The 25,798-nt window shown below is 41.4% G+C and overlaps 2 protein-coding genes across 4 annotated transcripts; both read left to right on the forward strand.

Annotated features, from left to right (window-relative positions):
• Window positions 1-541: 541 nt before the first annotated feature.
• Window positions 542-5,703, forward strand: LOC143504814 (primary amine oxidase, liver isozyme-like). The gene is made up of 4 exons (XM_076996036.1): window positions 542-2,194; window positions 3,267-3,552; window positions 4,809-4,941; window positions 5,064-5,703. The coding sequence occupies exons 1-4, from the start codon at window positions 616-618 to the stop codon at window positions 5,346-5,348; spliced, it is 2,283 nt and encodes a 760-aa protein (XP_076852151.1). The 5' UTR covers window positions 542-615; the 3' UTR covers window positions 5,349-5,703.
• A 10,865-nt stretch (window positions 5,704-16,568) lies between these two features.
• kat7a (K(lysine) acetyltransferase 7a) lies at window positions 16,569-24,690 on the forward strand. Of its 3 annotated transcripts, none has more exons than XM_076996054.1 (15): window positions 16,569-16,806; window positions 17,705-17,846; window positions 18,132-18,311; window positions 18,973-19,206; window positions 19,473-19,555; window positions 19,682-19,768; window positions 19,899-19,997; window positions 20,202-20,312; window positions 20,847-21,038; window positions 21,488-21,577; window positions 21,818-21,958; window positions 22,488-22,581; window positions 22,766-22,912; window positions 23,014-23,120; window positions 23,200-24,690. In XM_076996054.1, exons 1-15 carry the CDS (start codon window positions 16,792-16,794, stop codon window positions 23,296-23,298), a joined length of 1,821 nt encoding a protein of 606 aa, XP_076852169.1. In that variant the 5' UTR covers window positions 16,569-16,791; the 3' UTR covers window positions 23,299-24,690. The 3 variants fall into 3 exon arrangements, with proteins under 3 accessions (XP_076852169.1, XP_076852168.1, XP_076852170.1); XM_076996053.1 differs by lacking the exon at window positions 16,569-16,806 and adding an exon at window positions 16,887-17,021; XM_076996055.1 differs by lacking the exon at window positions 16,569-16,806 and adding an exon at window positions 16,887-17,021 and having other exon boundaries at window positions 20,202-20,291.
• The last annotated feature ends 1,108 nt before the right edge of the window (window positions 24,691-25,798 follow it).

Genomic DNA, 25,798 nt, shown 5'->3' on the forward strand with positions numbered 1-25,798 from the left:
GACATGTCCATGCATGCTCCTGGTTGGAAGTGAATGTGTTTGAGTCTCACATGTTCATTAATGTTTTGCATGTTTGAACATCTGATATTTCTTCAAAGATGATTTTCGGTTGGTTCCATTCAGTATAAAAAAAATTATATGTGCACTAATTTTATTCTTACATCAGTAAACAAGGAACCAAAGTACACTAGACAGTTTGGATATTATTTATTTAGTTTTTATTTATTTATTTATTTAAATTATGCACTGTGTCCGAAATAACAAAGAAAATGTATATGAGATTACCAACTCGATGTGGTTTCATGTAAGTATGTGGTAAGAGATTAAAATACACTATTCTTGTTTGAATCATTCGTGAATTTTGTAGGCCTATTCAGAGTAGAAGATTATAGAGTTCACGTAAAAAGCTGAGTGGTTGGACGCTGCATAATCGTTATAACATGGAAGACGTTTAACATCTGGAACATGTGGGCGTGTGCGATGTTTGTGGTCCGACACAGGAGGTGGGGGTGGGTTGGTTTGTTGGGCGTTTAACTGTCCCAGACGGCTCAGTGGTCTTCACATCTCCACTACTTCAGGAAGGGACGCGTCTGCAGCCCTTTGGAAGTCACAGGTATGGTGGCTCAAGTGACTAATTCCCTTGTTAAGTGCCTGCTCATACTAATCGGACTTGTGTCGGTAATACTCAACATTGTGTTAATATGCCTGAATTCTAATAGGCTACCAAAATGTCAGTTACAACCGCAGGAGTCAATCGTAGTCAACCACACGGACAACAGTTTGATATTTGCGGATCTCACCCCGCTGGAGTACAAGTCAGTTCGTGACTACATGTGGGGTCAAGCAGATTTAAAGATTTCTCATTCTGCCACAGCAAGACCATCAGAGAACTTCATCTTCTTAATTGACCTTTTGCTTCCAAAAAAAGCTGAAGCTCTAAGTTATCTGGATGCGAAGGGACCCAAACCTCCACGTGAAGCAACGGTTGTCGTTTTCTTCGGAGAGCATGGATACCTGAAGGAGTATGTGGTGGGACCGCTGTCTGGGAACATGCAACATCACGATGTTACAAGGGAGAAATACAAAGTCGATAGTCTACCTTTCACGGCCCGACCAGTGACAGTTGGAGAATATGTACAGCTTTTTACGTTCCTGTATAGTGAAGTATTTAGAAAAATTGAAACAGAACTAAGGGAAAGTTTTGGTTATATTCCAAACAAAAGGAACCTGAACGGGTTCGAGGGAATGCCTCGAGGGGTAAAAGCGGGCGACCGAAAGACATGGATATCATTTTTTCGTGACTACAGTGGGATGTATATTCATCCCGTGGGGTTTGAAGTGTTAATCAATCATGAAAATAAAAATTCTTCTATCTGGAGTGTTGAAAAGTTATTGTACAATGGCAAATATTTTAGTAGCATAAACGAATTTAAACGGAGCTATGCCGCCGGTACTTTAAAAAAGATTGTCTTTAAAGACATTTCTAATTATGCATCGTTGAAACCGAGAAGCAGACCTACTGGCTTGGGACCGCAACAGTATTACGTCCAAGGTAAACGATTCAGCGTGAAGAAGAACCAGGTCATTTATCTGGACTGGAATTTCGCCTTTGGTTTGAGTTCCCTCACTGGCATGCGAGTGTTTGATATTCGATTCAAAGGAGAAAGGATTGCCTACGAGCTTAGCGTTCAAGAGGCGATGTCCGTCTATGGTTCTGTTACACCGGGAATGTTTCTTACTAAATTCCTGGATTCGAGCATCGGGATTGGTCGCTTTGCTCATGAACTTGTGCGAGGCATTGACTGCCCTTACCTGGCTACTTACATAGATGTTTACCGCTACATCGACACAAATGTTACACAGCGTTTCAGAAATGCCATATGTGTTTTTGAGCATGACACTGGCCGACCACTACGCCGACACTTTTCAGACTTTTTCCAAAACAGCTACGGAGGTCTAGCAAACAGCGCTTTGTACTTCCGCACCATCACAGCTATAGGTAACTACGATTACATATGGGACTTCATATTTTATCAGAGCGGCTCGGTGGAAGCACGAGTACACGCCACGGGCTACATATCGTCTTCATTCAACGTTGATGGGAGTCTGAAGTATGGCCACCAGGTCGCGGAAAATGTTATTGGAAATATTCACACACATTTCGTGAACTTCAAGGTGGATCTGGATATTTTAGGTATGTAAATCATGTTGATCTGAAATGAAATTACTATACACTATATGTGTAGCAAATTAAAGATGCATTAATTAAGCGTGAAAGTTACTGAACAATACAATTTATTCAACTTCAAGGTGGATCTGAATATTTTAGATATGTAACTACTGCTGAAAGAAAGATCGATGCACGCAAATTGCTATAATATAAACATAAACATGTCAAGGTATAAACTAGTAAACCTGTCAAGAGTAGAAGTAGCTAAAAGTGCTGATTTAGATCTTTAAAGCTATAGATGAAAAGATTTTAGTGTCCTCGGGATGAGAATAATCCGTTCAAAGACTTCCGAGTGCTATTAAATGATAAAATTTACAGAAACTATTAAAATTGCATCTTGTTCGTGTTTATGACTTGACCAAAAACACGCAGCTAGTACAACCGTTTCACGTCCCACTTTAGAAGTGCTATTTATCTGAAAATCCTTCAATCGCTACACCTTTAACGAATAACCTAAATGTTACATTTTTGTATTTCATTTGATAGGTCAATTGGCAGGTTGAAACAAATTTAATTCGTTTGTAAAACCGTATCTCATGAGTCAATAACCACACCCTTTCATGAATTAATGTTCTTTTCGTCTTTATGTAAGCTCACTTGTAAATATGTAGCACGTTACAAATTGAAGCAATTGAGTCAAATGCTTCATGATAAACATTAAGCGGTTCTGGCTGCCTTTGATTTGGGCGGTAGTCTAGAAACACAAGACTTTCTTTGATAAAATCCTGGCTTACCAGGTGATTCAATGGATACTTGCTCATTCACATAAGCCATGCACCTTGTTCTTTACCATCAGTATTTTTATAGCTCCATTCAGACTTAGTATTACAATTCAAAATAAATTCAATAATTCAAAATGATCCTGATTGCCTGTGTTCCCTGACTAGATGCCTAGACCTTTTTTAACTAGCATGAGGGTGATTCATTAATGATCAATTCAGCTTTTATTCTTTGTGCGTCTCATTAGGTGTGGCATTAGTCAAACAATCTTCCTTTACTTAATAATGTACTCTTAATATGTTGTTTTATCCTGCAGGTGTGAAGAATGTGTTCCAGACTAAAGACATGGTGTATGAGGAGGCGCCATTACCTTGGATGACGCAGCGCAAGGCCAAGATCCCGCGGCTGGTGGAGAAGCAGGTCAAGACGGAGAGGGAAGGAGCACTGCGCCACGACCACAAGATCCCCCGATACCTTCATGTGGCCAGCAATCAGACCAACCGCTGGGGCCACCAGCGCTCCTACAAACTGCAGGTGGTGAGCTTTGCTGGAGAGCACCTTCCTGAGAGCGAGCCAGAGGAGAGGAGCATGAGTTGGGCACGGTGAGACTTACATACAGACTCACATACAAGGTGTCCTACAGCTTACTGCACACACTAGCACTGCCCTACCAAACAGAGTGGACTGCACACATCAACATTCATCTGAATCATTGAACCAATTCAGTCATTTGATCAAAGTTCAAATACTGTGATGATCATTTAGCACTGATTCACCTGTCAGGAAATACTGACTCATTGTTTGGGATCCTATAGTTAAACCCCGAACAGTGTCTGAATACTAAATGTAATGGTTAGAAGTAAAACCTGGTGTCTACTGAATTTACTCTCTGCTTTGTTCAGTTGCAAAAAACTATAAGAATCTGACATGCAAAATGAAGTGACTGACTTCACTGGCTGAGGGGACAGCAGTAAAAATGCAGTTTAAGTTGTTATTGAATGTCAGTGTAACGAATCTGGCACTGCGGAGCGAGAAGACGGAGGAAACTCCGTACTGAGGAGAGCGAGATTTATTCAAGGGAATTCCATAGTCGAAGTCAAAAGGCATGGGTCATATCGGCAGGGCAACCAGAACACGACAGTAAAACAGCAGCACAAAGAACAAAACAATGCAGGGGAGGAAATACTAGGCAGAAACAGTATTGGACTGGACTTCGGATACTCACGATGTAGACAAAACAGATTGCAATGGGCAATAGGCAAACAGAACCAAGACACAAAGCAACCGATCACCGACTAGAGCAGGGACTATAAATACACGGAACTAAACTAGAGACGGGGGTGTAGCCCTACGTGACAGTCAGAAACTAACTGCAATACACAAACATATTTATTATAGATAAATAGCGTAAGCTACAGATTCAAACCTTCATTTTACAGATACAAATCACAAAATAGAAGTTTACAAACAGTGGCGGACTTAGCAATTTGGGGGGTCAAGGCGAATTTAGCTAGGGGGCCCATCAATATTAATATGCGAGAAATAAGTTAACTAGTCAGGGGGCCCCTATAGTATGATGCAGTGGGAGGGGCCCAAGGCAGTTGCCTAGCAATGCCTCTATGCAAAGACCGCATCTGGTTACAAATATACAAATTACAAACAGAATATTTTTTACAATACAAGGTTATAAACACACATCAGCATGGTTCTGCTATATCCCTTTTCTGGTCCCTCATCTCTCTCCCTTACTCTCTCACTCTGTCTTGCTTTCTACACGGTCTCTCTCACTCTGTCTGTCTTTCTCTTGCCGTGTCTCTCTCTCACTCTGTCTGTCTTTCTCTTACTGTGTCTCTCACAGGTACAAAGTGGCCATAACAAAGCATAAAGATGAAGAACAGACCAGTAGTAGCCTGTACAGCCAGAACTACATGTGGGACCCAGTGGTTGACTTCAGCAAGTACATTGAGGATAACGAAGTCATTGAGAATGAGGTTTGTGACTCATGTGTATGACTATATTATGCCTAAATGAATTGCTTGTTGTTACTCAACACTTACATTGACTGTAGAATTAAAACATTGCTGATTTCCTGTTCTGATTTCCTCTCATTCAGGACCTGGTTGCCTGGGTGACTGCAGGTTTCCTTCACATTCCACATGCTGAGGACATCCCCAACACTGTTACTGTGGGGAACGGGGGCGGGGTCCTTCTTAGGCCCCACAATTACTTTGATGAAGATCCCTCTATCCATTCGCCCGATGGTGTGTACTTCAAACCAGGTTCAGAAACGGACTGTGAGTTCAACAAAATAGCATGTTTAGATAAAGACCTGTGTAGCCCATCCCTGGACCCCTTCACCTACCACGGTTTTGAAGGGGTTATTCGATTTGAAGAATGATTTTTTTGATCCCTTTCTTCATAAGTATAATATTAGTCAAACAGTTTTTTTGTTTTTTGAACAATCGTGTATATTAGTTTTGACCAGCATCGTTGTTGATGACATTAAATAAATACCAAGACTAAGTGTTTTCTGTCTGTTTCTCAGTAATGTTAAATTCACTTGCCCATCTGCCCCACTTAGACACACCTACGCCTGTGTAGGCGAGAGACAGATGTTTTTCATAAGATACTACATAAAGTGATATATAAATGAATGGACTATCTTCACTGTGTTACTGTAAAGTTCTACTCAGTTTTAATAACTTTCTGTACTACAATATTTTGAGAGAGAAATAAATTCATTTTGTACTGTGCTACTATTTTTGTAGGTTTTATTATGAATAAAACACTTTATCACATGTAATTCCCTTTGATTGGGTATGAGGTTTAGCCATGTTGGTCTATGGCATTGGACGCATGACATACAGCACAACAGATTCAGGAAATGACATACAACATAACTGAATCTGTTACGTTGTGGAAGTCATGCTGAGATTCTTTAACCATTCAATTAAAACATGTTTTAAAAATGTAGGCTGGCACTACCTATTTTACTTTTATTTACAGAGTGAAATAAAACCTTAGCTCTTAAACTTACATTGACCAGATTGTGTTTTGTTGGTTAGGCACACAATTGATTTAATAAAACATTGAATAACAGAATGTTTGAACATTGAAGAACATTTTTTAAAGTCTGCCTCGTCTGTTTTAAAATGCAGCTTAAAAGAGTTTCACGTTTCATGTTGCATTTGTATGCATATGCAAACGGCTTTCGTCTTTATGCAGGTAAATTCAAAGTACTTAACTAGCGTAACAATTAACGTGATATTTGTAATGTCAGTGCTTGGGTTACAGAATTTGAAGATATTAAAGCATAATATATATAATACAATAGCATTACACAATAGTAATATAACAATAATATAAAAGTAACAATGCAACCATAATAATACAACACACTGAACATTATTGAACCATACAGCAGTCTTCAGCAGCTGCAGGCTCTGTGCAGCACATTCAGATCATGTGCACAGGGAAGGAATTTAATCTCTAAGTAGAAACTGGAAACTGTCCTAACAGCCCATTCTCAGTCTACCGCTCTATCCCCCCTCTCTCTATCTCTCTATCTTTCTCTCTCTATCCATCTCTCTCTGTATCCCTCTCTCTGTCTCTCTATCCCTCTCTCCCCCTTCTGTCTCTCACGCTCTCTATCTTTGTATGTCAGAGTCATATAAACAGTTTTGTGTTCTGTTAGAATAAGTTGTCACACAATCTCATGACAGGCAAAGATCACTCAGTCCTCTGTGCATTCAGATGGCAGTCGTGGGCTCAGCGTCTTCCCACCCACTTTTAGCCAGAGAAGGAACACAGGGCATGGCAGTGAGGATGAGGATGGACATACTGAGGCAGAAGGTGGCTATGGTGCATGATGAAGGGTAATAGTGTAATGCTTTTTGTGTTGCAGAGCTCGGAGGCGGACACAAACGCTGAGGAGAGCGAGATTTAATAAGGGGAATTCCATAATCAAAGTCCAAAATCAAACAGGCAGGGGTCATAACGGGCGAGCCATCCAGGTTTGACAGATAAACAGGCATGACGATACTAAGAATTAAGCAGGGCACTAAGACACCGAACGAACCCTTTAAATCAAACATGAAGTAAACGCATACAAACTAGAAAACCAGGCTACAAAATACACAGACGACTGAGCAACGAAAAGAGTAGAACTCACAGACCAGGAAGTGTAGAACACTGAACAAAGACCAAAAAGCATGAATAACAAAGAGCACAAACTGACCAAATAAAACAAAACAACCGATAACCGACATGGGAAACACAGGAACTATAAATACACAGAAGTAAACTAGACACAGGTGGAGACACTGACGACAAGGGCGTGGCAGGTGGAGGGAAACCATGGTGACAGACAAGCAGGGAACAACACAGACACGAGGAGCAGGGAACCTGGAGTGACAGCTAGAGAGGGGGGCGTAGCCCTACGTGACAAATAGCATGTGAAGACACACAGACTCCTTGTGAAGTTCTGTGTCATGGCTACTGAACTGATGAAAACTGTTACAGATACCAGGTGCTCTTTTTTTCTCCTGCTGTAACATGTTTTCTTTACTGTATGTCATTTAAACACAGAGATTATGATAGGGACAGTGTTTAACAAACATGCAGGCCACTTTCTCACTGATGTTTTCCATCCTACAAGTCTGTCTGCATAACCTTTCAACAGGGAGATCAACCACTTCATACACAGCAGCATGATTCCTGCAGTGAGTTTTTTTCCAGTGAGTTTCCTCCAGTGAGCTTTTTCCAGTTAGTTTCCTCTGGTGAGTTTCCTCCGGTGAGTTTCCTCCGGTGATATTTATCCGGGGACACATTTCCCCAACATCCTTGGCTTTGTTCATGATATCACAGAGTTGGTTCTCCTGACCAGAGTCTGGTTCTCCAGATACAGAACTCTTTTCTGGGGTACATTCTTGTCATGTCAATTCATGGACGTAGTATTTTTCAGAACCACCCTGTTAATATAACTGGTTCTCTATCTGACATGACGCATACGGATTTGATTGATCAATTGATAAGTTGATGTGCTTATAACCACTGCCGTCTGTGTTTGCATGTCTGTTATTATGCATGAGTTGTACTGGTTGTACTGTGTACTACTAATGTTGATTATCATTCTGTTGTATATCTGTGAGAAGGTGAAATGAAGGGTCAGCACTATCACTACTGTTTGTAGGAACTTGCAAATCTTCTCCCAAAATCCAGAGAAACACCAGTGATGTTCCCATTACTTTCACCCTTTGATTAGAGAACCCTTTTCACACACACTGTTAAAAGTAAAAATAATAAAAAACATCATCCCTCTAGGAGAGAAATCTAAATACTTTAAGTCCCAATGAGAATTTTTGAGCCATAATCACAATTGAATTATTACTTTTAAAACAAAAAAATGAAATGTGAACCAAAACAAATGTTACAAAAGTGTGTATGTGGATGTATGTGTAAGTGAGTGTGTGTGTGTGTGTGTGTGTGTGTGTGTGTGTGTGTGTGTGTGTGTGTGTGTGTGTGTGTGTGTATGTGTGTGTGTGTGTGTGAGAGAGAGAGAGAGAGAAATAGAGAGTCTATGTGGGTGTGTCTCTCTCTCCCTCTCTATCTTTCTCTCTCTCTCTCCAAACACATCTCCCTCTTTTTCTGTTTTTCCTCACACACACATGCACGTGCATACACACACAGTACACTACAGTCTACATAGTACTTAATTATTAGTACACTCATTATTTGAATCTGTAGCACGAAGAACAGAAATAAAACATTAAATATAAACTAAATATAAAACTAAACTAAATATAACACTAAGGACTTTTTTCAATTCACTTTCAATTTAATAAAATCTAAATTCATTACTTGCACACAGCCACACACACACAACTACACACAAATACATACACACACACACACACACACACACACACACACACACACACACACACACACACACACAAGGCATTGTTTGGAATACCTTTCCTCCAATACAGAAACAGAATACATACTGTAGTATGTTAAGTTCCATAGTGAAGTGGTTCAACTTCACCATTGCGTGCACTCTGTGCTGTGTTCTCATGGGCCATCCACTCTGGGAGTGTTGTAACGTCCCTGTATACAGCTCCCACGAAGGAGAACATCAGAAACCATTTCAGAGAGCCAGCACTCTCTAACATAAACAACACTTCATCAATATGCCTTCGTCTGTCCTAAAGCCCCATAACTCTGTATGCAACTTAATCTTCTGACTGCGTTAAGACTCCGGAATACAAAATATTTTTTTTTTCAGAATGAGTATATAAATGACTAGATTAAAAATGGTGTCAGGGTATTTAAGTTTGATTAATTTTTAATCTAAAATGTAATTTTTTTTCCCAAGAAACATGTATGAATGTCACATAGGGAAAATGCTTACGATTCTAGACTTTAATCAAATGTAGTGTAGTGTAAAATATTTACAATTTTAGACTCAAATACAAGCAAGTGTGTTAAACAATTATGCCTCATTATAGACATCTTTAAACCTCCCACAAATGATCTGCTATGTATCACACTTACTGCCTCATGCTACACGACAGAAGACAAAAACAACAGTCCATCACTAAATGTGTTACTGGTCTGACAGGACGACAGTTCTCTTCAAGACAAAAGTCCATCACTAAACGTGTTTAGACCATCTCTAAATCTGTGGTTTGTAATCGCCTCGGAGGGACTTGAAACGGGCCTGTCAACGTGACACATGAGGAGCCAGTGAGATGGAACAGAGTGCGAAAGGAACCATCAGCTCCCAGAGACATGTGTGAGAAAGAGCACCCAACACTGACAAAACACAGATCCTCACAGCACTTCACGGTGCGAGGGGCCCTGAGAACACCAGACATTATGCTCTGGATGTATACACTTACTGAACTGCTTTCCTGAATGCATGCATGTTTCTCACAAGGGGCAACAACCCACAAACCACTTCAAATCACTTCTTACACAGATGTGCTTAGCAGATTGTAGTAACACAAACAAAGGAAATGCATATGTGGCTATGCTGGTCTCACACAGACAGAATTCCAAGAAACTCCTATAGATTGATGTCCCCAAGCGTCCGTGAGCCTGGAAAGGTCACGCAACATCCTTTCCCTTCTCAAAACTCCAGCCCCCCAGGAGCAGCTGCAGGGACAAGATAAACAGAGCAAGTAGGCAATCTAGGAATGACATCTCTTCGTATTGAAGTGGAGATGGGCACACACACAAGGATAATCGGACCAATCTTGGAACAGATTTGCCTTTTCCAACAATTGCAAAGTGTTGTGACTTCTTCAACTTTTTGGCATAAATAACAAACCTGCATTAAAATTAAACATTTATGAAATACTGGAAGAATATATGAAACCCTCAGGTCACATGTAAGAAAGAGTATGATATAAATAAAAATAACATACAGCCTGTATACTGGCAGTCAATATGTGAAAGCTAATATGAGATGGGAAAGCTCATTAAAGTGAAAGAAGAACTTTATAGTGCAGTGACCCATAACTGCAGATCCTTATAGTGTAGATGAACTTTATAGTGTAGTGACCCATAACTGCAGATCCTTATAGTGTAGACAAACTTTATAGTGTAGTGACCCATAACTGCAGATCCTTATAGTGTAGACAAACTTTATAGTGTAGTGACCCATAGCTGCAGATCCTTATAATGTAGAAGAACTTTATAGTGTAGTGACCCATAACTGCAGATCCTTATAGTGTAGACGAACTTTATAGTGTAGTGACCCATAACTGCAGATCCTTATAGTGTAGAAGAATTTTATAGCGTAGTGACCCATAGCTGCAGATGCTTATAATGTAGAAGAACTTTATAGTGTAGTGACCCATAACTGCAGATCCTTATAGTGTAGACGAACTTTAAAGTGTAGTGACCCATAACTGCAGATCCTTATAGTGTAGAAGAACTTTATAGTGTAGTGACCCATAACTGCAGATCCTTATAGTGTAGTCGAACTTTATAGAGTAGTGACCCATAGCTGCAGGGTCCTAAAAGCCACCGTGTTTACTATTAGCCTGGCTCCAGACATACATGTGCTAATATCTTCCAAATCCACAGAATCCTCAGATCTTAAACAGATGTGGAGATGTGGAGAAAACGAGGGAACACTGAATGTGGCAAAGAGCAGGAGAGGAGGGTAATAAGATCTAATATTGAACATGTTTGATCTGTTAGTTTAGACATAGATTTTCATCCAATCAACATAAAACAAAAGCTAATAAAAGAGATTTTTTATTGACATCTGCTGACCACACCTGGAAAAGGACCCTATACACTACATGTGGAATTTAATGAAGTAATAACTAAAGTACTTGTACATGTAATGGAAAAAAAAGGGGGGGGGGGCTTCTGGGACCATTTTTAACACTTTCTAACATACTTGTTGACAAGGACTGATGAATCTATACAAGTGCTCCAGGAATTCAGTCCAAGGGATCCCAGGCTCCAGATGAGTGATCACCTGCACCTGGGTCCACATATCTGCCCCTACGTTTCTCCCTTCGTGTCCACAGGAACACCAGTGCTGCATGCTGTTCCTGTGTTTGTGACGACACCCCAGGTTTCCTGCCAGCTACCTGCTGGGATTGCTCTTCTGCTGCAAGAGGACGTGGAGCTCCACTGCCAGGTCAGCTCATAAGCTTGTGTGCTGGGTGCTCTGATGTTTGGTTTCTTCATCCTAGGGAGACTAAAGACCTGTGCATGTGCATTATAGTTTGTTTATGTTCAATGGTCTTGTGTTTTTAAAAACCAATAAAGTGTAATGGGGGAGGGAGAGTGGTTCTAGCTGCATGACTAATGCACTGCACTGTTTCACTGTTTTTGGCATATTCACAACCACAAATCCAAACTCTACACAAGCCAAATTTTCACATGCCTCACTGTCCAGCCCTTGCTACAGGGCGCGGATCCATCTCAGAACAGATGGCAAAGTTTAAGACTCAAACTACACCTTTATCTGCCTCAACCATCAATTCAGCTGACCCAGGGCTGTCATTTTCATCCTGACCTTAAATATTTGTCGGGAAAAACAAACTGGATGAAACAATGCATAGTGTGCATTCAGTCATGTAGAGTGCATGCAAATATGTCGGAATTTGCATGTGCGTATGGTAGAGATATTAAAGAGCCCCTACAGTTATGAGATTAAAAGTGTATGTTAGGAATATAGTTAACATGAGATGGATATGATTTGCTTTATTGCATCAGTATGCACATTAACTAGTAAACTCAGTCTCTCCACTTGGGCTGGTTATTGCCTTTAAGCTGATGATACAGTACACAATTGTGTTTAATAATTTGATGTTGTTATTTCTTAGTATCTTACTTAAGAATGCAAATGTTTTCATTAAGAAATATTTACAATGGACATTTCCAACAGAGCAAGTACAATCACACACATCTTATAGCTTGTCTGTACTCCACCAATAGTGACTGAAGGACAGCAATGAATAATAAATAAATGCAAGAAAAATAAGAAGAAAAATAAATAAATGCAAACTATATGTGAAGTTGTGAAAAAAAGTTAGGAATTTTTGCTTTAGCATAGCAGCATCTTGTTAAAAAATTAACATGATTATGTGCCTAAACAAAGAATCTGGATGCTTTGTAGCTAGGTATGTTAAATCTGAAAACGGAGAGCGTGAGACTAATCAACCCCGTACTAAAAAAAACTTCCTGTTTCCGCTTGGTTTTGTTTATTTTCCTGATACACGAATTTAAAAAACCACATTCCCTAAGGAATTCCCATTTCATTGTGATTCAGCGCTATTGAAGCAGAACATTAGCACTATAAATGTTAAGCCTTCATGATAAAAAGGCAATCATTTTCCCTCTGGAGCAATGTTGTTTTGTTTCTGGCTATGTGTGTCTCTCACCTAGCAGGCCTTTCCTGTTGCCATGGGCAGGGCCTTTGACAGGAAGGATACAAAGATCTTAGCAGTCCTTTCTTGTATTTTCTGTTGCTTGTTAAAAAGCTGTTTAAAACATGTCTAGATTATCATTCTGCTACTTGATATTCTTGTTATGTCTGCATTTAACTTTTATTCTGTTTTCTACTTTTGTTCATTGTTTTGATTTGTTGTTTATGGGTTTACATGCATGGGTCTAAGCATTGTTTTTTGCTAGAAACCACTGTAGGTTGCATTGATTCATGTGTACTATATAAAATATTAAGTCTAGTTTACTGTGAGGTTCCCCTGTGTAACCGGTCTTGTAGTGTGTGCGTGCACGTGTGGACTCAGCTACGCTATCCTTCAGACACAGAAGCTGGCTGGCTCACTCGCTCACTGGCTTGCTTGCTTGCTTTGGAAATAATAAATAGCAGCACAAGAAGTCTCTTTTAAAATCCTTCCTGCAGAGGAGCTGCCTCCCGACTGCGGGGTTTTTATTAATTAGCACATAGGTAATAAAATTCAGGCATTTGTATTATTCATACAAATATAATACTATTTATATAATAGTAATATAATATAATACTATAGGAATATTATACAATATTATATACTATAACACTATACATACAATACATATATAATATAATTGTGACGGGCAGGTTGAGCAACTAAAAAGGAAGCGATCACTCCAAGTCTCAGGGAAAAAGGATGGTTTAATATGTAAAGTGTGCAAACCAAAAACCCGTGCAATATCAAGGATATAATGACCAGCGGTCAACTGGTACAAAGACAAGACATATATAGGCAAACAAACGACCCTCAGGTGAGACTGATCACGGGCTCCGCCCACCTGAGGGACGCACACAACGTCACAAAACAACAACAACAACAGCCGCTGTGGACGGAGGCGACCGGTAGGGGGCCGCCTCACCGTGACAATAATATTATATAATATAAGCCTGTTGCCAATTCCCGCCGAAATATTGGACACTTATGGCTGCTACAGCTGCCCCTCCTCCACTCATCAGCATGGCGTTCCTCATCTAAATCTAACATAGTCATCAAACGCAACAGAACCAAGAAAAAAAATTACAACATAACCATAAAACCCACCATGACAATGGGAGTACCCACCTTGCTTTGGAAATAATAAATAGCAGCACAAGAAGTCTCTTTTAAAATCCCTAACACACAAAGAAGAAAAATTATAAAATACTTTTAGTATGTTAAGAACAAAGAAAACGAAGAAACAAATCTTGCTAACGCCTTAGCGGCTGTGCTAGAAGCCTGCCACCCCAATCCACTTTCCCAGTACAAAAAAATAGAACTAACTGCTCGAAACATTCGTCATGTATATAAGTAGCTTCCTTATATTAACAATATACATTTATGATAATATATAATAACAATATAATGAACAATGTATAACAGTTAGCATGGAATTGGCCCAAGCGCAAGAGAAAACTTACTTCCCTCAGAGGAGCTACCTGAGAGAAAAACTGCGCCAAAGGGTGACATCAATAAATGCGCATGCGAAAATCAAAAATATACTCAGCCTCCCAATTGCCATGGTAACAGTGACAAACAGCATATACATATATACAAAAATATATAAAGAGGATTTTATGGAGTGATTTTTGTGTCAATAGTTCCACAGAAGCAAAAGTAATTCTGCAGGCAAAATTCTTAGCATCAAGAGCAGACAGTGTATGTTGTGAATGCAAAACAGAAAAAAAATATATCAAAAGGATATTTTTAAAATATAATTGGTTAATTATAACCTTTGTATAAACTTTAATGGTAAAACTCAGTTTACATGCTGCTGTGAAACAGAACCCCCACGTTCCGCCATGTTTGAAAATGCTGGGAATCTGGTGGAGTGGGCGTGGCTTGGTTCCAGAGGCGGTTTCAGAGCTCTGTGTCAGTCGGGAATCAGTGACCAATGGAGATTACAGAGGAACGCCTTCATCTAAGACCCTCCCACACGTGAAATGTGTTCCAAAACTCAGAAGCAAAAAACGAAGCAGAAGCAAAGAGAAATTCCAGAAGCAAAAGACCTTACTGGGAAAATCCAAAAAAAAACTAAAACAATGGAACCAAAAACGAAAATGCAAACGAAAACAAGTTTCAAGTAACCAATTATATTTAAAAAATATACTTTTGATATATTTTTTCTGTTTTGCATTCACAACATACACTTTCTGCTCTTGATGCTAAGAATTTTGCCTGCAGATTTACTTTTACTTCTGTGGAACTATTGACACAAAACTCACTCCATAGGGATTTCCCATTAAATTGATAACCTAAAAACAAAGGATTGGAAGCATCTTTTTTTTACATCTGTTACACCTGGAATCCACCAGCTCACTGCTGATGTTTAAATTTTTAAGCACATGTCACATAGTCTACATATGATTGTAGCTATTTCAACTAGTTTAATCATGTTCCAAATACGTCCTGCAAAGACTAGTGTCTCACTAGCACGCACTTTTCACTGGATTTGGGCTAATCAATTTATTTGCACCTGGACAGGTATGACAGTGGCTAAGGTCATTCGCAGAACCTCTTGGAATCACAGTAGCCTACTGCCTTGGGAAACGATGTGGGAAGAGATCGTTCTCTTGCTCTTATTTATCCTGGGTTTTTCTGGACTCCGCCACCTGGGGCTTGGTGCATGGTGCAGTCTCCGAGGTTGTGTGTGCACTCTTAATGGTGCGTCTGGATCAGAGACTGTATAAGACAACTCTGCCACTTCTGGGGCTACTGGATTCCTTCAGGCCTCCTGCTCCCACGCAAGCTGGTTCCTACTCGTTTTTCTGCCAGAGATTAACAGTGCCGTACACCACTGAGGACCTGGTACTGTCTGACACTAAAATGTATACAGTATAAGGAAAACTCTTTGGAGAATAATCAAACATGCTTTGATTATTGAATTAGGTTCCTCTGTTACCATGAGGGTTGGTATCATGAAAATATCACATTTTCAGTACACCTAAAATGTAAGCAGATGCAGATGAAGATCAGATTTACTAAACTAAATACTAAATGTATTTTTTCTGACAAATGACCATTGCAAATGTATTCCAAGACTAGATTTAATGTTCAGGAAATTGGCCGTTTGTGTGACGAACAAGCAAGTGTTGTTTTAATTCTCTGCAACAGCCAGAAGAGTAAACACACAGTTAACAGATTACCAGTTATTTGAAGGCTAGATGTAGAGAATAAACAACTTTCAAAAACAAAGGTATTAACTCTTCCATTACAAAAGAATTATTTCAAAATGTTCTTCTAAGTATTGATTGACTACATATTGAATGACTACAATATTATGCAAGATTAACAGAACAATACTGATTTGACTTAGCTGTTGTGTTTAAAAGTTCAATAACGGCTCCAGACGGCTTATAAAGTCAACTGTTAATAGAAAGGTAAAGCATACTGCCACCTAGTGTTCATCTAATTTTTTTTACATTGACTCAGGCTCAAGTTGAAGTTCAAATATTTTGTTTGTCGAACAGATAGTCATTTTAAATAAATATCTGAAACACATAGGTTTATTTATATAATTCAAGAATCTAAAATATGAGCTTTTTTAATATGGCGTATTATACTTATGAAGGCACGAGTCAATAAAAGCTTAAACACTGGAGTTTTAACAAAGACTTTTATACTGAAATGTTAAACGGAAGTTGTGTAGACATGCGTACACAGAGGCAGGCAAGCATGACTTCTTATAGGTGGTCGTAAGGCTTCAGAGTAAAAATAATAATAATTTATTTGTTTTGTAACTGTTATATGTCAACTTCTACCAACTTAAAGTTTGTATTACTTGATTATTCTGAGCAATAAGCCGAGGAGTGTAACGCCACAGCCTCTGATCTTTGCAAGAAAACGCAAACTTGGTGAAACGTTATGCCTCGACGCAAGGTAAGAGTCGGCTAGGCCAGGTAATCGACTACGTAGCTACGTCCTTGCATTTGAATTACAAAAATTTGTGGTGTGTAACTAATCACGAACAGCAGTGAGACGCCGCTGGTTGTTATGGGGGTCGGGGGCCTTGGCTATATTCTGCTGCCCGTGTTGTGATGCTGTGATGCATCGCTGAAATGAAATGGTTTGCGTCGGTATCTGCTTCACCAGCTGTAAGTCGATGCGTGGTGTATTAAACACACTATTTGCGCGGTGACGTGAATAATGTATAACAGTGTAGGCTACCTAAAGGTGTGCAAACAGGAAGAAAATGGGATAGCTCTAGTCTTGTCTCACTGCAGAATTGCTTTTTGGAGCGAGCCCACCCTTTAACCGAGTTCTGCACTCACTGACGCAGTGCTCCGTCTTTCATTCACCATAGCGAACAGTGTCTAATTTTTTACGAACCTGCATGGCACTTGGCATGGAACTGTATAAATACATAGCATAAGTAGACATATTAATAGCGCTTAAACCGGTTCCACAGGCTTGCATCGAAAACATTCGTCGTCTGTTAAGAAGGACGTAATGTGTGGAGTGTAGAAGGGTGCGATTCGGCTCCGCTCAATCACAGTGTGGTTATTGATACACCTGTAAGTCTTAAAAGACACCTGGAATTATGTGATGATTCTAACAGTCATCTGTCAGTACAGTAACACTGATGACGTCCTGATGATTTACATTATGGAAGAATTGACAAAGTATCTTTAAATGATTTTCTTCCATGTTTCTTCTTGTTGTTGTTAAACACACTTGTGCTGGTTATACAGGCACTAAAGGATATAACAGTAGTGCGATTCCCAGTGAAGACGCCGACGTAATTTTTTGTTGTTGTTGTGGTGTCGTGTTTGTTTAGAGGAACGCAGGCAGTAGCTCTGACGGCACGGAGGACTCTGACTTCTCGGCGGAGCACACGGACAGTTCTGAGAGCGACGCGCATGCGCTTAGGAACACCCGCCTCACTCGCTCCTCCCTCCGCCTCAGCCAGACCTCGCAAGGTAGCCGTTCTAAGACACGCCCCCAGACCACTTCTTGCAAGGCTGGGAGATTAGACATCGCGGAAGCACAGAGATGTTTTCATAGATTTGAATTAGTGCAGTGTCTGGTGTTCGCTCAATAGTATAAACAATGTCCAGTCATTTGATACTGGTCGTTTCTGTGTTATTTATTTATTTTCAAAATATCTTTACTCTTTATTGTTTGTAGCTGGTCTGTTGTATGGCCTGACATTTCTGGTGTTGCCTGCTCTTTGTAGAGAGAGAACATTAATGCTCTGTCTACAGATTCCAGCCCTGCGGGAGATCCGTCTTCTCTGGCCTCGGACGAAGCAATGGCCTTTTCAACCCGGCGAGTGACCCGTAGTCACCACCAGGGGGAGCAAGTGACACCCAAGAAGTGCCCGGTCCGCCAGAGTGGTTCGTCAGGCTCCGAGGTAGAGGAGCATGGCGGGATCTCAGAGAGAGGTAGGAAAAGAGAGCACTCGAGCGCTCCTTCATTTTATGGTTCCTAATAACGCTTTCTGGTTAGATTTCTGATACAAATTATTTTCCGTCCTGGCAAAATAATTTCTTGTGTTTTTATCTTGTTTTTCATATCCTATGGAAGCAAATCTGTCGCACTAGATTTTGAAATTTAAACACCTTTGAACTTCTAGCGCTTTTTTTTTCGCATTGAAAGGATGTATCTGAATTGTTTTGCCTCTGAATTAAAAACATACATAATTTCAGGCAAAAAAAAATCAGCACTAGAAATTCAAAGGCGTTTTAATTTCAAAATCTAGTGAGACAGATTTCCTTCCATTAAATCCCTTCACTTTCTTCTCTTTTACGTTTGTGAACTTGTGAAAATTTGTGTTTTTGTAAAATAATTACTACTAATTACTACTACTGATTAGTAAAATATGAGATCTGAAAAGATCATCCAATTCTGAAAACATTAGACATTTTTGAAACCTGGCATGTACGTCACATTCTGGACGCTTTATTTTTTTTTTAATGCTTTCTATATATATATTTTTTACATTTATTTCTATTCTTTATTTTGCTACATTAATGACTTTACTGAATTTTCCACGGTGAGTGGGACATTTCCCTCTGACCCTTTTGGTGCTATTTGGCTGCACAGATGTGAAACGGGGGCCGGACCAGGATGAGACTCCACCCAGGACTCCCACAGGCAATGCCCCTTCCTCAGAGTCCGACATCGACATGTCCAGTCCCAACGTGTCTCACGACGAGAGCCTGGCCAAAGAGCTGTCACTCAAGGAGTCCAGCCTCGCCCACCGGCCTAAACGCCGCCGTTTCCATGAGAGTTACAATTTTAACATGAAGTGCCCAACGCCAGGCTGCAACTCGATGGGTAACACACTACACCACCACTACTACAACCCTCAAATTATGGAAGTCCATGGGCCATTGACGAGGAAACCCCACAATACCTGCACCTGTTTGTGTTTATTGCTGTGGCTGTACAGAAGGGTGTGTGTTGCAGAAGACTGAACAGGGTGCAATGGACACCAGCGTACGAGCCCCTGGACGCCCAAGCCACACCGCTGGCTCCGTTCTCCTGGATGTTCTCTAAATTCTTCTCAGAAATGTTGCTTCAGCAGGTTCTCTTTTTCTCAGGACATTTGACAGGGAAACACGAGAGGCACTTCTCCATATCCGGCTGCCCGCTGTACCACAACCTCTCTGCAGATGAGTGCAAGGTACACACCCTTACATACAGCCCCACGATTCTGGCATTTTGGTCCATTAATCTGATTGGCCATTGGCTGATGTGGTGATTTGGTCCACTAAGCTGATTGGACGTGGCCTGTGGATCCCTGCCGCAGGTAAGAGCCAGCTCTCGGGACAAGCCCGTTGAGGAGAGGACACTGTCCCACACCCAGGATGAGAACCGACATTCTACGCGCCATCAGGTACCACAGGCACCCAGACTGAAGTCAGCAGTGGCTGTGAGCTAGTTGGGACAGGCAGGAGGGTTGGCAGTTTTCAGAGTGTTGTCTGGTGGCGTTTTCCTGCATGCTCTGTCTGTGGTCCACCCTGCAGGCCCCGACAGAGCGGCAGCTGCACTACAGGGAGAAGGTGACGGAGATGAGGAGAAAGAGGAACTCTGCTCCTCTCAAAGAGCACAAAGACAAATGCACAGTGAGTCCAGTCCACAGTGATGTGCGGCAGAACGTTATGGTCGGGACTGGGGGTTGACTGTTTCACCAAAAATCGTGTTCTCCAGCCACACGGCAGTATTTATTTTTCTAGTTGGTATTTCACATATGGGCCCTTTCCCCCTCTCTCTGTGTCTCCCCTCCCCATCTCCACTCTCCACCCAACCTCCTCCACCCCTCCCTGTAGGACCACAGACAAGCTCACAGCACCTGCCGGGAGCCCTTACTGGAGAACATCACTAGTGATTATGACCTGGAGCTCTTCCGAAAAGCCCAGGCACGTGCTTCGGAAGATCTTGTAAGAGAGAAACCTCATCACCTTTTCTCTTTTCCGTCCCTCCTGTTGTCCCCGTGAGGACTGCTGTGACGAGCCCTGGAAGACCTGAGACTGCTGGTTCCTCTCACACCCTTGTGCTCTCCTTCACCATGTCTCTGTCCTTTTCTTTCTTTTTCCTTCTCTAAACACCTTTCATTCTTTATTTTTTATATGCCTCCTTTCTTGCTTCCGTCTCTTTCACTGTCAATCTCTTCCTCTTTTTTCTTCCTTCTTTAGTCTTTAGCAGCAAAGCTTCAAGCTGGAGCTTACATTTGAACTTAATTTTCTTTGTCATTTGCTCTCCAAGAGAGAAAAATATTACATTGCCTGTTTTCTTTTTTTTTTTACTTAAATTTTTTTGTTGACTTAATTTTTTTATTTTGCAAATTAAAGAGAGCAAATTCCCTTCTGGCCTTTCATAGCTGTTAGTAAAGCCTCTCTCTCTTCCTCCCTCTTTTTTCTTTCTCTCCCTCCCTCTGGCTCTCTCTCTCTCCTCATCCACTGTACGGCCTGCAGGAGAAGCTGCGTCTCCAGGGACAGGTGACGGAGGGCAGCAACATGATCAAGAGCATCGTGTTCGGCCGCTACGAGCTGGACACCTGGTACCACTCGCCCTACCCAGAGGAGTACGCCCGACTGGGCCGCCTCTTCATGTGCGAGTTCTGCCTCAAGTACATGAAGAGTCAGACCATTCTCAGGCGTCACATGGTGAGGGAGTGCCCCTTACCCCCTGGCCTCCAGTTAATGCCACTCCTGCTTATTCTCCCACACCAGCTGTTCTGTCCGTGTATGGATGGGGGAGGAGTTGGCATCTTCTGTTATATTAGCGTGCATACCTTTGAACGTACTCCCTTACAGAAGGGTGAATCCCAAAATCACCCCTGACAACCGCTTGCTTTAAAAGATCAGTGCACTACGGATTGTGTTATCTAGTTCCTTTAAGTGGGTATGATGTAACCAACAACCCAAAAGAGCATAGAAATTCAGCAATGTATTCCTGAATGAGAATATGTCCACATTAAGGTGCTTCAGTAGTGATTTTGAGAGGGGCTATTGGTAATTGAGCCAGCTGGTGGGAGAGGGGGATTATGGGAATGACTGAGTGGGTTGGGGTGAGGGAGAGATTGGAGAGTGACCCACTCCTCTGTCCTGTCCAGGCGAAATGTGTGTGGAAGCATCCCCCAGGGGATGAGATCTATAGGAAAGGTGCCATCTCTGTATTTGAAGTTGACGGCAAGAAAAACAAGGTAGAAGACATTTGACTCTTATGAACGCTCCAGTTACAAGAAATATGTATTTACTTCATGTGTTTAACTTTAAGACAAACTCCTCCATATTGCTTTACTGGTGTAATATAGCTTTGAAGCCAAGAAGCTTATTTGGATAGCATGTTGTGCAGGCATAAATCATTTCATACTGATCACAAAACGTCAAATCCCGTGCGAGTCTACTTCACTGTCTATGTTGCCGGGTTGTGCTGCATGTAGATCTACTGCCAGAACCTGTGTCTCCTGGCCAAGCTCTTCCTGGACCACAAAACGCTCTACTATGATGTGGAGCCCTTCCTCTTCTACGTGCTGACTGAGGCTGACAACACCGGCTGTCATCTGGTTGGATATTTCTCCAAGGTAACAAATATGTGAAGCGCTTGATCACTTCAGATCTTGGTGTTATTAGCCTTGTTATGACCTTGGTGATATTAGCACCTCACATTGGTTCCTTTGTCAAATGAGAGAGGAGCACACACAGGTTGTCATTTTAAACACACACTGGTTGTCATTTTAAAGTTTTGGTTCTGACATATCAGACATCCGGGTGCATGGTGAGGACTCGAGATGCAGCTCTGACTTATTAGCCCATAATTCAGATGTCAGGACGCTGAATGCCTGTAGTCAGGAAGCCCTCGCAGAATCAGGGCTTCAGAGAGAGTAGCAGGACCTACACTACAGCAGGACCTAGACTGCCATAGCAAACCTGTGGAGTCCAAGGATGTGTTCACAAACAGACCAAAAACTTATTTGTATGCCATAGCCATTGAGACTAGAACATAAGAAATGCTCGTGTTATGTCTTTGTGCTATATAAATCTTTGTAAACTATATAAATAAAGGTTTTCAGTTTTGAGGTGTCTATAAATCTATTTCTCACCTTCGTCTAGGAGAAGAACTCTTTCTTGAACTACAATGTATCGTGCATCCTGACTATGCCACAGTACATGCGGCAGGGCTATGGCAAAATGCTGATCGACTTCAGTGAGTCCCGCCACGTATCTCCATCTCCGAAACCAAACCGCCATGTGTCCACAGCTCTGATACCGAACCACCACTCTCAGTTGCAGTCACAAGGAGCAGAACCCTAATGTTTGTGTGTGTGGTACTGCATTTTACATCTGAGGAAGAAATTAAGATGAATGTGTCCTGTGTTGCGCATGTACAGGTTACCTGCTGTCCAAAGTGGAGGAGAAGGTGGGGTCTCCTGAGAGACCCCTGTCTGACCTGGGTCTCATTAGCTACCGCAGCTACTGGAAGGAAGTGTTACTACGCTACCTGTATAACTTCCAGGGGAAAGAGATCTCCATCAAAGGTCACACAGGAATGCTCCTATCATTGTTCTGTTTGTGCTGGGGTTTGTCCTGGCTCTGCTTGCAGTGTTCATTGTTTCCTAACAGCATGCGTTCCCTCCAGAAATCAGCCAGGAAACAGCTGTGAACCCTGTCGACATTGTCAGCACACTGCAGTCCCTTCAGATGCTGAAGTACTGGAAAGGAAAGCACTTGGTGTTGAAAAGACAGGTAACCACTGTGCATGGCAGGCCGTGTCCGACATGTGTGACCGGCCGCACGCTGACCCGCCCACTGTGTGCACATCTAGGACCTGATTGACGAGTGGAGAAGCAAGGAGATTAAACGAGGAAGCGGCAAGACCATCGACCCCTCTGCACTGAAGTGGAGTCCACCCAAGGGGACGTAGAATACCTGTCCCCTCCCTGCTGTAGGACACGTCCACACCTGCCCCCTCCCTGCTGAACACCCATCTCACTGGCTCGTTGGTCACTGTTAGAATAGTTTGCAAAAGAAACTACTGCTAGTCTCTCCCTCTCTGCTAAGGTCAGCATGCTTCCAAAGCTAAAAGGCAATAGCAGTGTTTTTAACCCTGGGTTCCCTCGCACTGTTCCATAGCTCTAGAGTTAGGGTTAGGGTTTATCCTGCTCTCAGTGACCCATCGAACCTGCAGATATAACGGAGCCTTTGTAAGGCTTAAGGATGTTGTGTTGAAGCAGTGAAAACAGTGAATTAGTGCATTCTGGGGCCGTGGGCTTAGACATAGCAGTATAGCTAACGCTTTCATTGTAGTAAAGCTCACTTTATCTTTATTCTATCACTAGCAGCCAGTAAAACACTGTTGATGTGATTCATGAAACTAGGTCATGTGGAACTACAGCTGCCACTGAATCGTATGTGTAAAAGTTCACATTTACAAAGTAGAAGTCCTGCCATGATTTTGAATGACCCGACTGAATCCATTAACTTTCCAAGCTTGGGGGTAATTAGCAAAGCCAGACCTTCCAAACAAAATCTTAAAGCCTGAACCATCTACCGTTTTCTATATATATATTTGCTTATTTCCTTCCTCTTTGTGTGTGTGTGCATGTGTGTGTGTATGTGTGTGTGTGTGTGTGCGCGTGTGCGCACGTCTGCGGATGGTATTTTAACGGATTCTTTCTTTTAACTACCTACCTACTGTTTTGGTCACAGTAAGGTGCTGATTCCTGGCTGTGTGCTTAGATATGCTGAACACATCTTTGAGTATTTGCCACATGCAGTGTTTGAACATTGACATAATGTGTAGCAAATACTGCATCTGTTTTACAGTGGAGATGAAGTCATCATTATATGGAGAGTTCATATGCTTCTCACATTTTAATTTGAAAAAAATCATTGCACAATGTCAGGGTATAGTAACAGCCTTCTAAATATAACCAAGCCTTATTATTATTATTATTATTATTATTATTATTATTATTATTATTATTATTATTATTACTGTAGTATGACTTAACATGTGTTTAGAATTAATCTATTTTAACTTTATCATGGACTCAAATATTCTGTCTTTTAATGACAGAAAATGTATTCATGTGGCAGCTATAGTTTTATATAGCTTGGCTAGTAAAAATTTCCTGTATTGACTGGTTTGTGAACAGGCATCCTGTAGACTCTTAGTTCTGCAGAGCAGTAGTAATGCACTACATTAAGCACTATACGCACAGCAGTGGTGTCCCGCCTGCATTGTTATGATGTCACTGTATTGTTGTGCAGTATTTTCCTCCAGCTTCCTTCCAAATAAACGAGATAAACCAAAGCCTGTTTGCTCTGGTGTGGATAATGTTGGACACGTGTGTTTCATGTGAAACTGTCCCACTGAAGCTCACGCTCTGATGTTTGAGGAATGGTCTCATTGGGTACTTCCACCCACTTCCCTGCTGGTTTTGTATCCATGTGCAGCATCCATACAACATCTAGTGTAAATCCAGGACAAATACTTATTCCTATCTGGTTGATCTCACTTACGGATTCTATCGTTAGCCTTGTAATTTCCTGTGTTTTAAAAACTATCACCTACATTGTAGAATGGTTCTATTTCAGACATGTGCTTTGATCACCACTGCCGTGAGGAAGGGATGGTGAATATTAGATAAGGTAGCATATGAGAGAGAAGTCTGAGGGGCATGTGTGTGATGCGCAACCTGAGGGTGACTGGGTGAGGATGATAGAATGAAGATGACTGGGTGAGGATGATAGAATGAAGATGACTGGGTGAGGATGATAGAATGAAGATGACTGGGTGAGGATGATAGAATGAAGATGACTGGGTGAGGATGACTGTCTCATATGTGGCACATGTGGTCCCAGACCAGAGCGCATCCACAGCGGTGAAGCAAATCCATCTGCTGGTTTGGTTTGCCAGAGGAGCTCCATGTGGGCCGACCAGCTGGCCGTGTGGTTGACCCTGATCATACCACTCCGTCTTCAGACCGTTGGCCTTCTGGAGCATTTCAACAAGATGTTCAGGACTCTGCTCACCCTCTCCACCACACAATACCACCACCAGCATTGACACCTGCCTTTCTTCAGATTAAATTTTAGTATATTTAAATGTTTCATATAGTAAAATGGTTGGTTTGTGGATATGTCTGGGTTTAGTTTAATCGTATCCGTTTTAGTTTTATTGCCGTGGGTGAAGTGTGACGCTCCGTGTCCCCATATCAGCCGTTCTGCGGTTCCCTTCTGTTAAGGCTGTATTCTGTATTTTCCACTAACAGAAATGGCGTTTTCTGCTTCTTCTTCCCGGCCAACGCTACAGTGCATGTTGCACGTTATAAAAATTATATTGATTATATCCTGTTTACAGTTTACATATAATAACGGAATACTTGTTTGAAATATTTGCTCATTTTAACTTCCTTTGC

The sequence above is a fragment of the Brachyhypopomus gauderio genome, chromosome 2, assembly GCF_052324685.1.
Source record: "Brachyhypopomus gauderio isolate BG-103 chromosome 2, BGAUD_0.2, whole genome shotgun sequence".
In the NCBI taxonomy this organism is placed as follows: domain Eukaryota; kingdom Metazoa; phylum Chordata; class Actinopteri; order Gymnotiformes; family Hypopomidae; genus Brachyhypopomus; species Brachyhypopomus gauderio.

Excerpts from the sequence above, each read along its gene's own strand:
- kat7a (XM_076996053.1), top strand. The coding sequence starts at position 16,986 with ATGAAATGGTTTGCGTCGGTATCTGCTTCACCAGCT. Across the intron at positions 19,207-19,472 it reads GCCAGGCTGCAACTCGATGG|GACATTTGACAGGGAAACAC; the intron begins GTAACACACTAC and ends TCTTTTTCTCAG. Across the intron at positions 21,039-21,487 it reads CCATTCTCAGGCGTCACATG|GCGAAATGTGTGTGGAAGCA; the intron begins GTGAGGGAGTGC and ends TGTCCTGTCCAG.
- LOC143504814 (XM_076996036.1), top strand. The coding sequence starts at position 616 with ATGGTGGCTCAAGTGACTAATTCCCTTGTTAAGTGCCTGCTCATACTA. Across the intron at positions 2,195-3,266 it reads GGTGGATCTGGATATTTTAG|GTGTGAAGAATGTGTTCCAG; the intron begins GTATGTAAATCA and ends TTTATCCTGCAG. Across the intron at positions 3,553-4,808 it reads AGGAGCATGAGTTGGGCACG|GTACAAAGTGGCCATAACAA; the intron begins GTGAGACTTACA and ends TGTCTCTCACAG.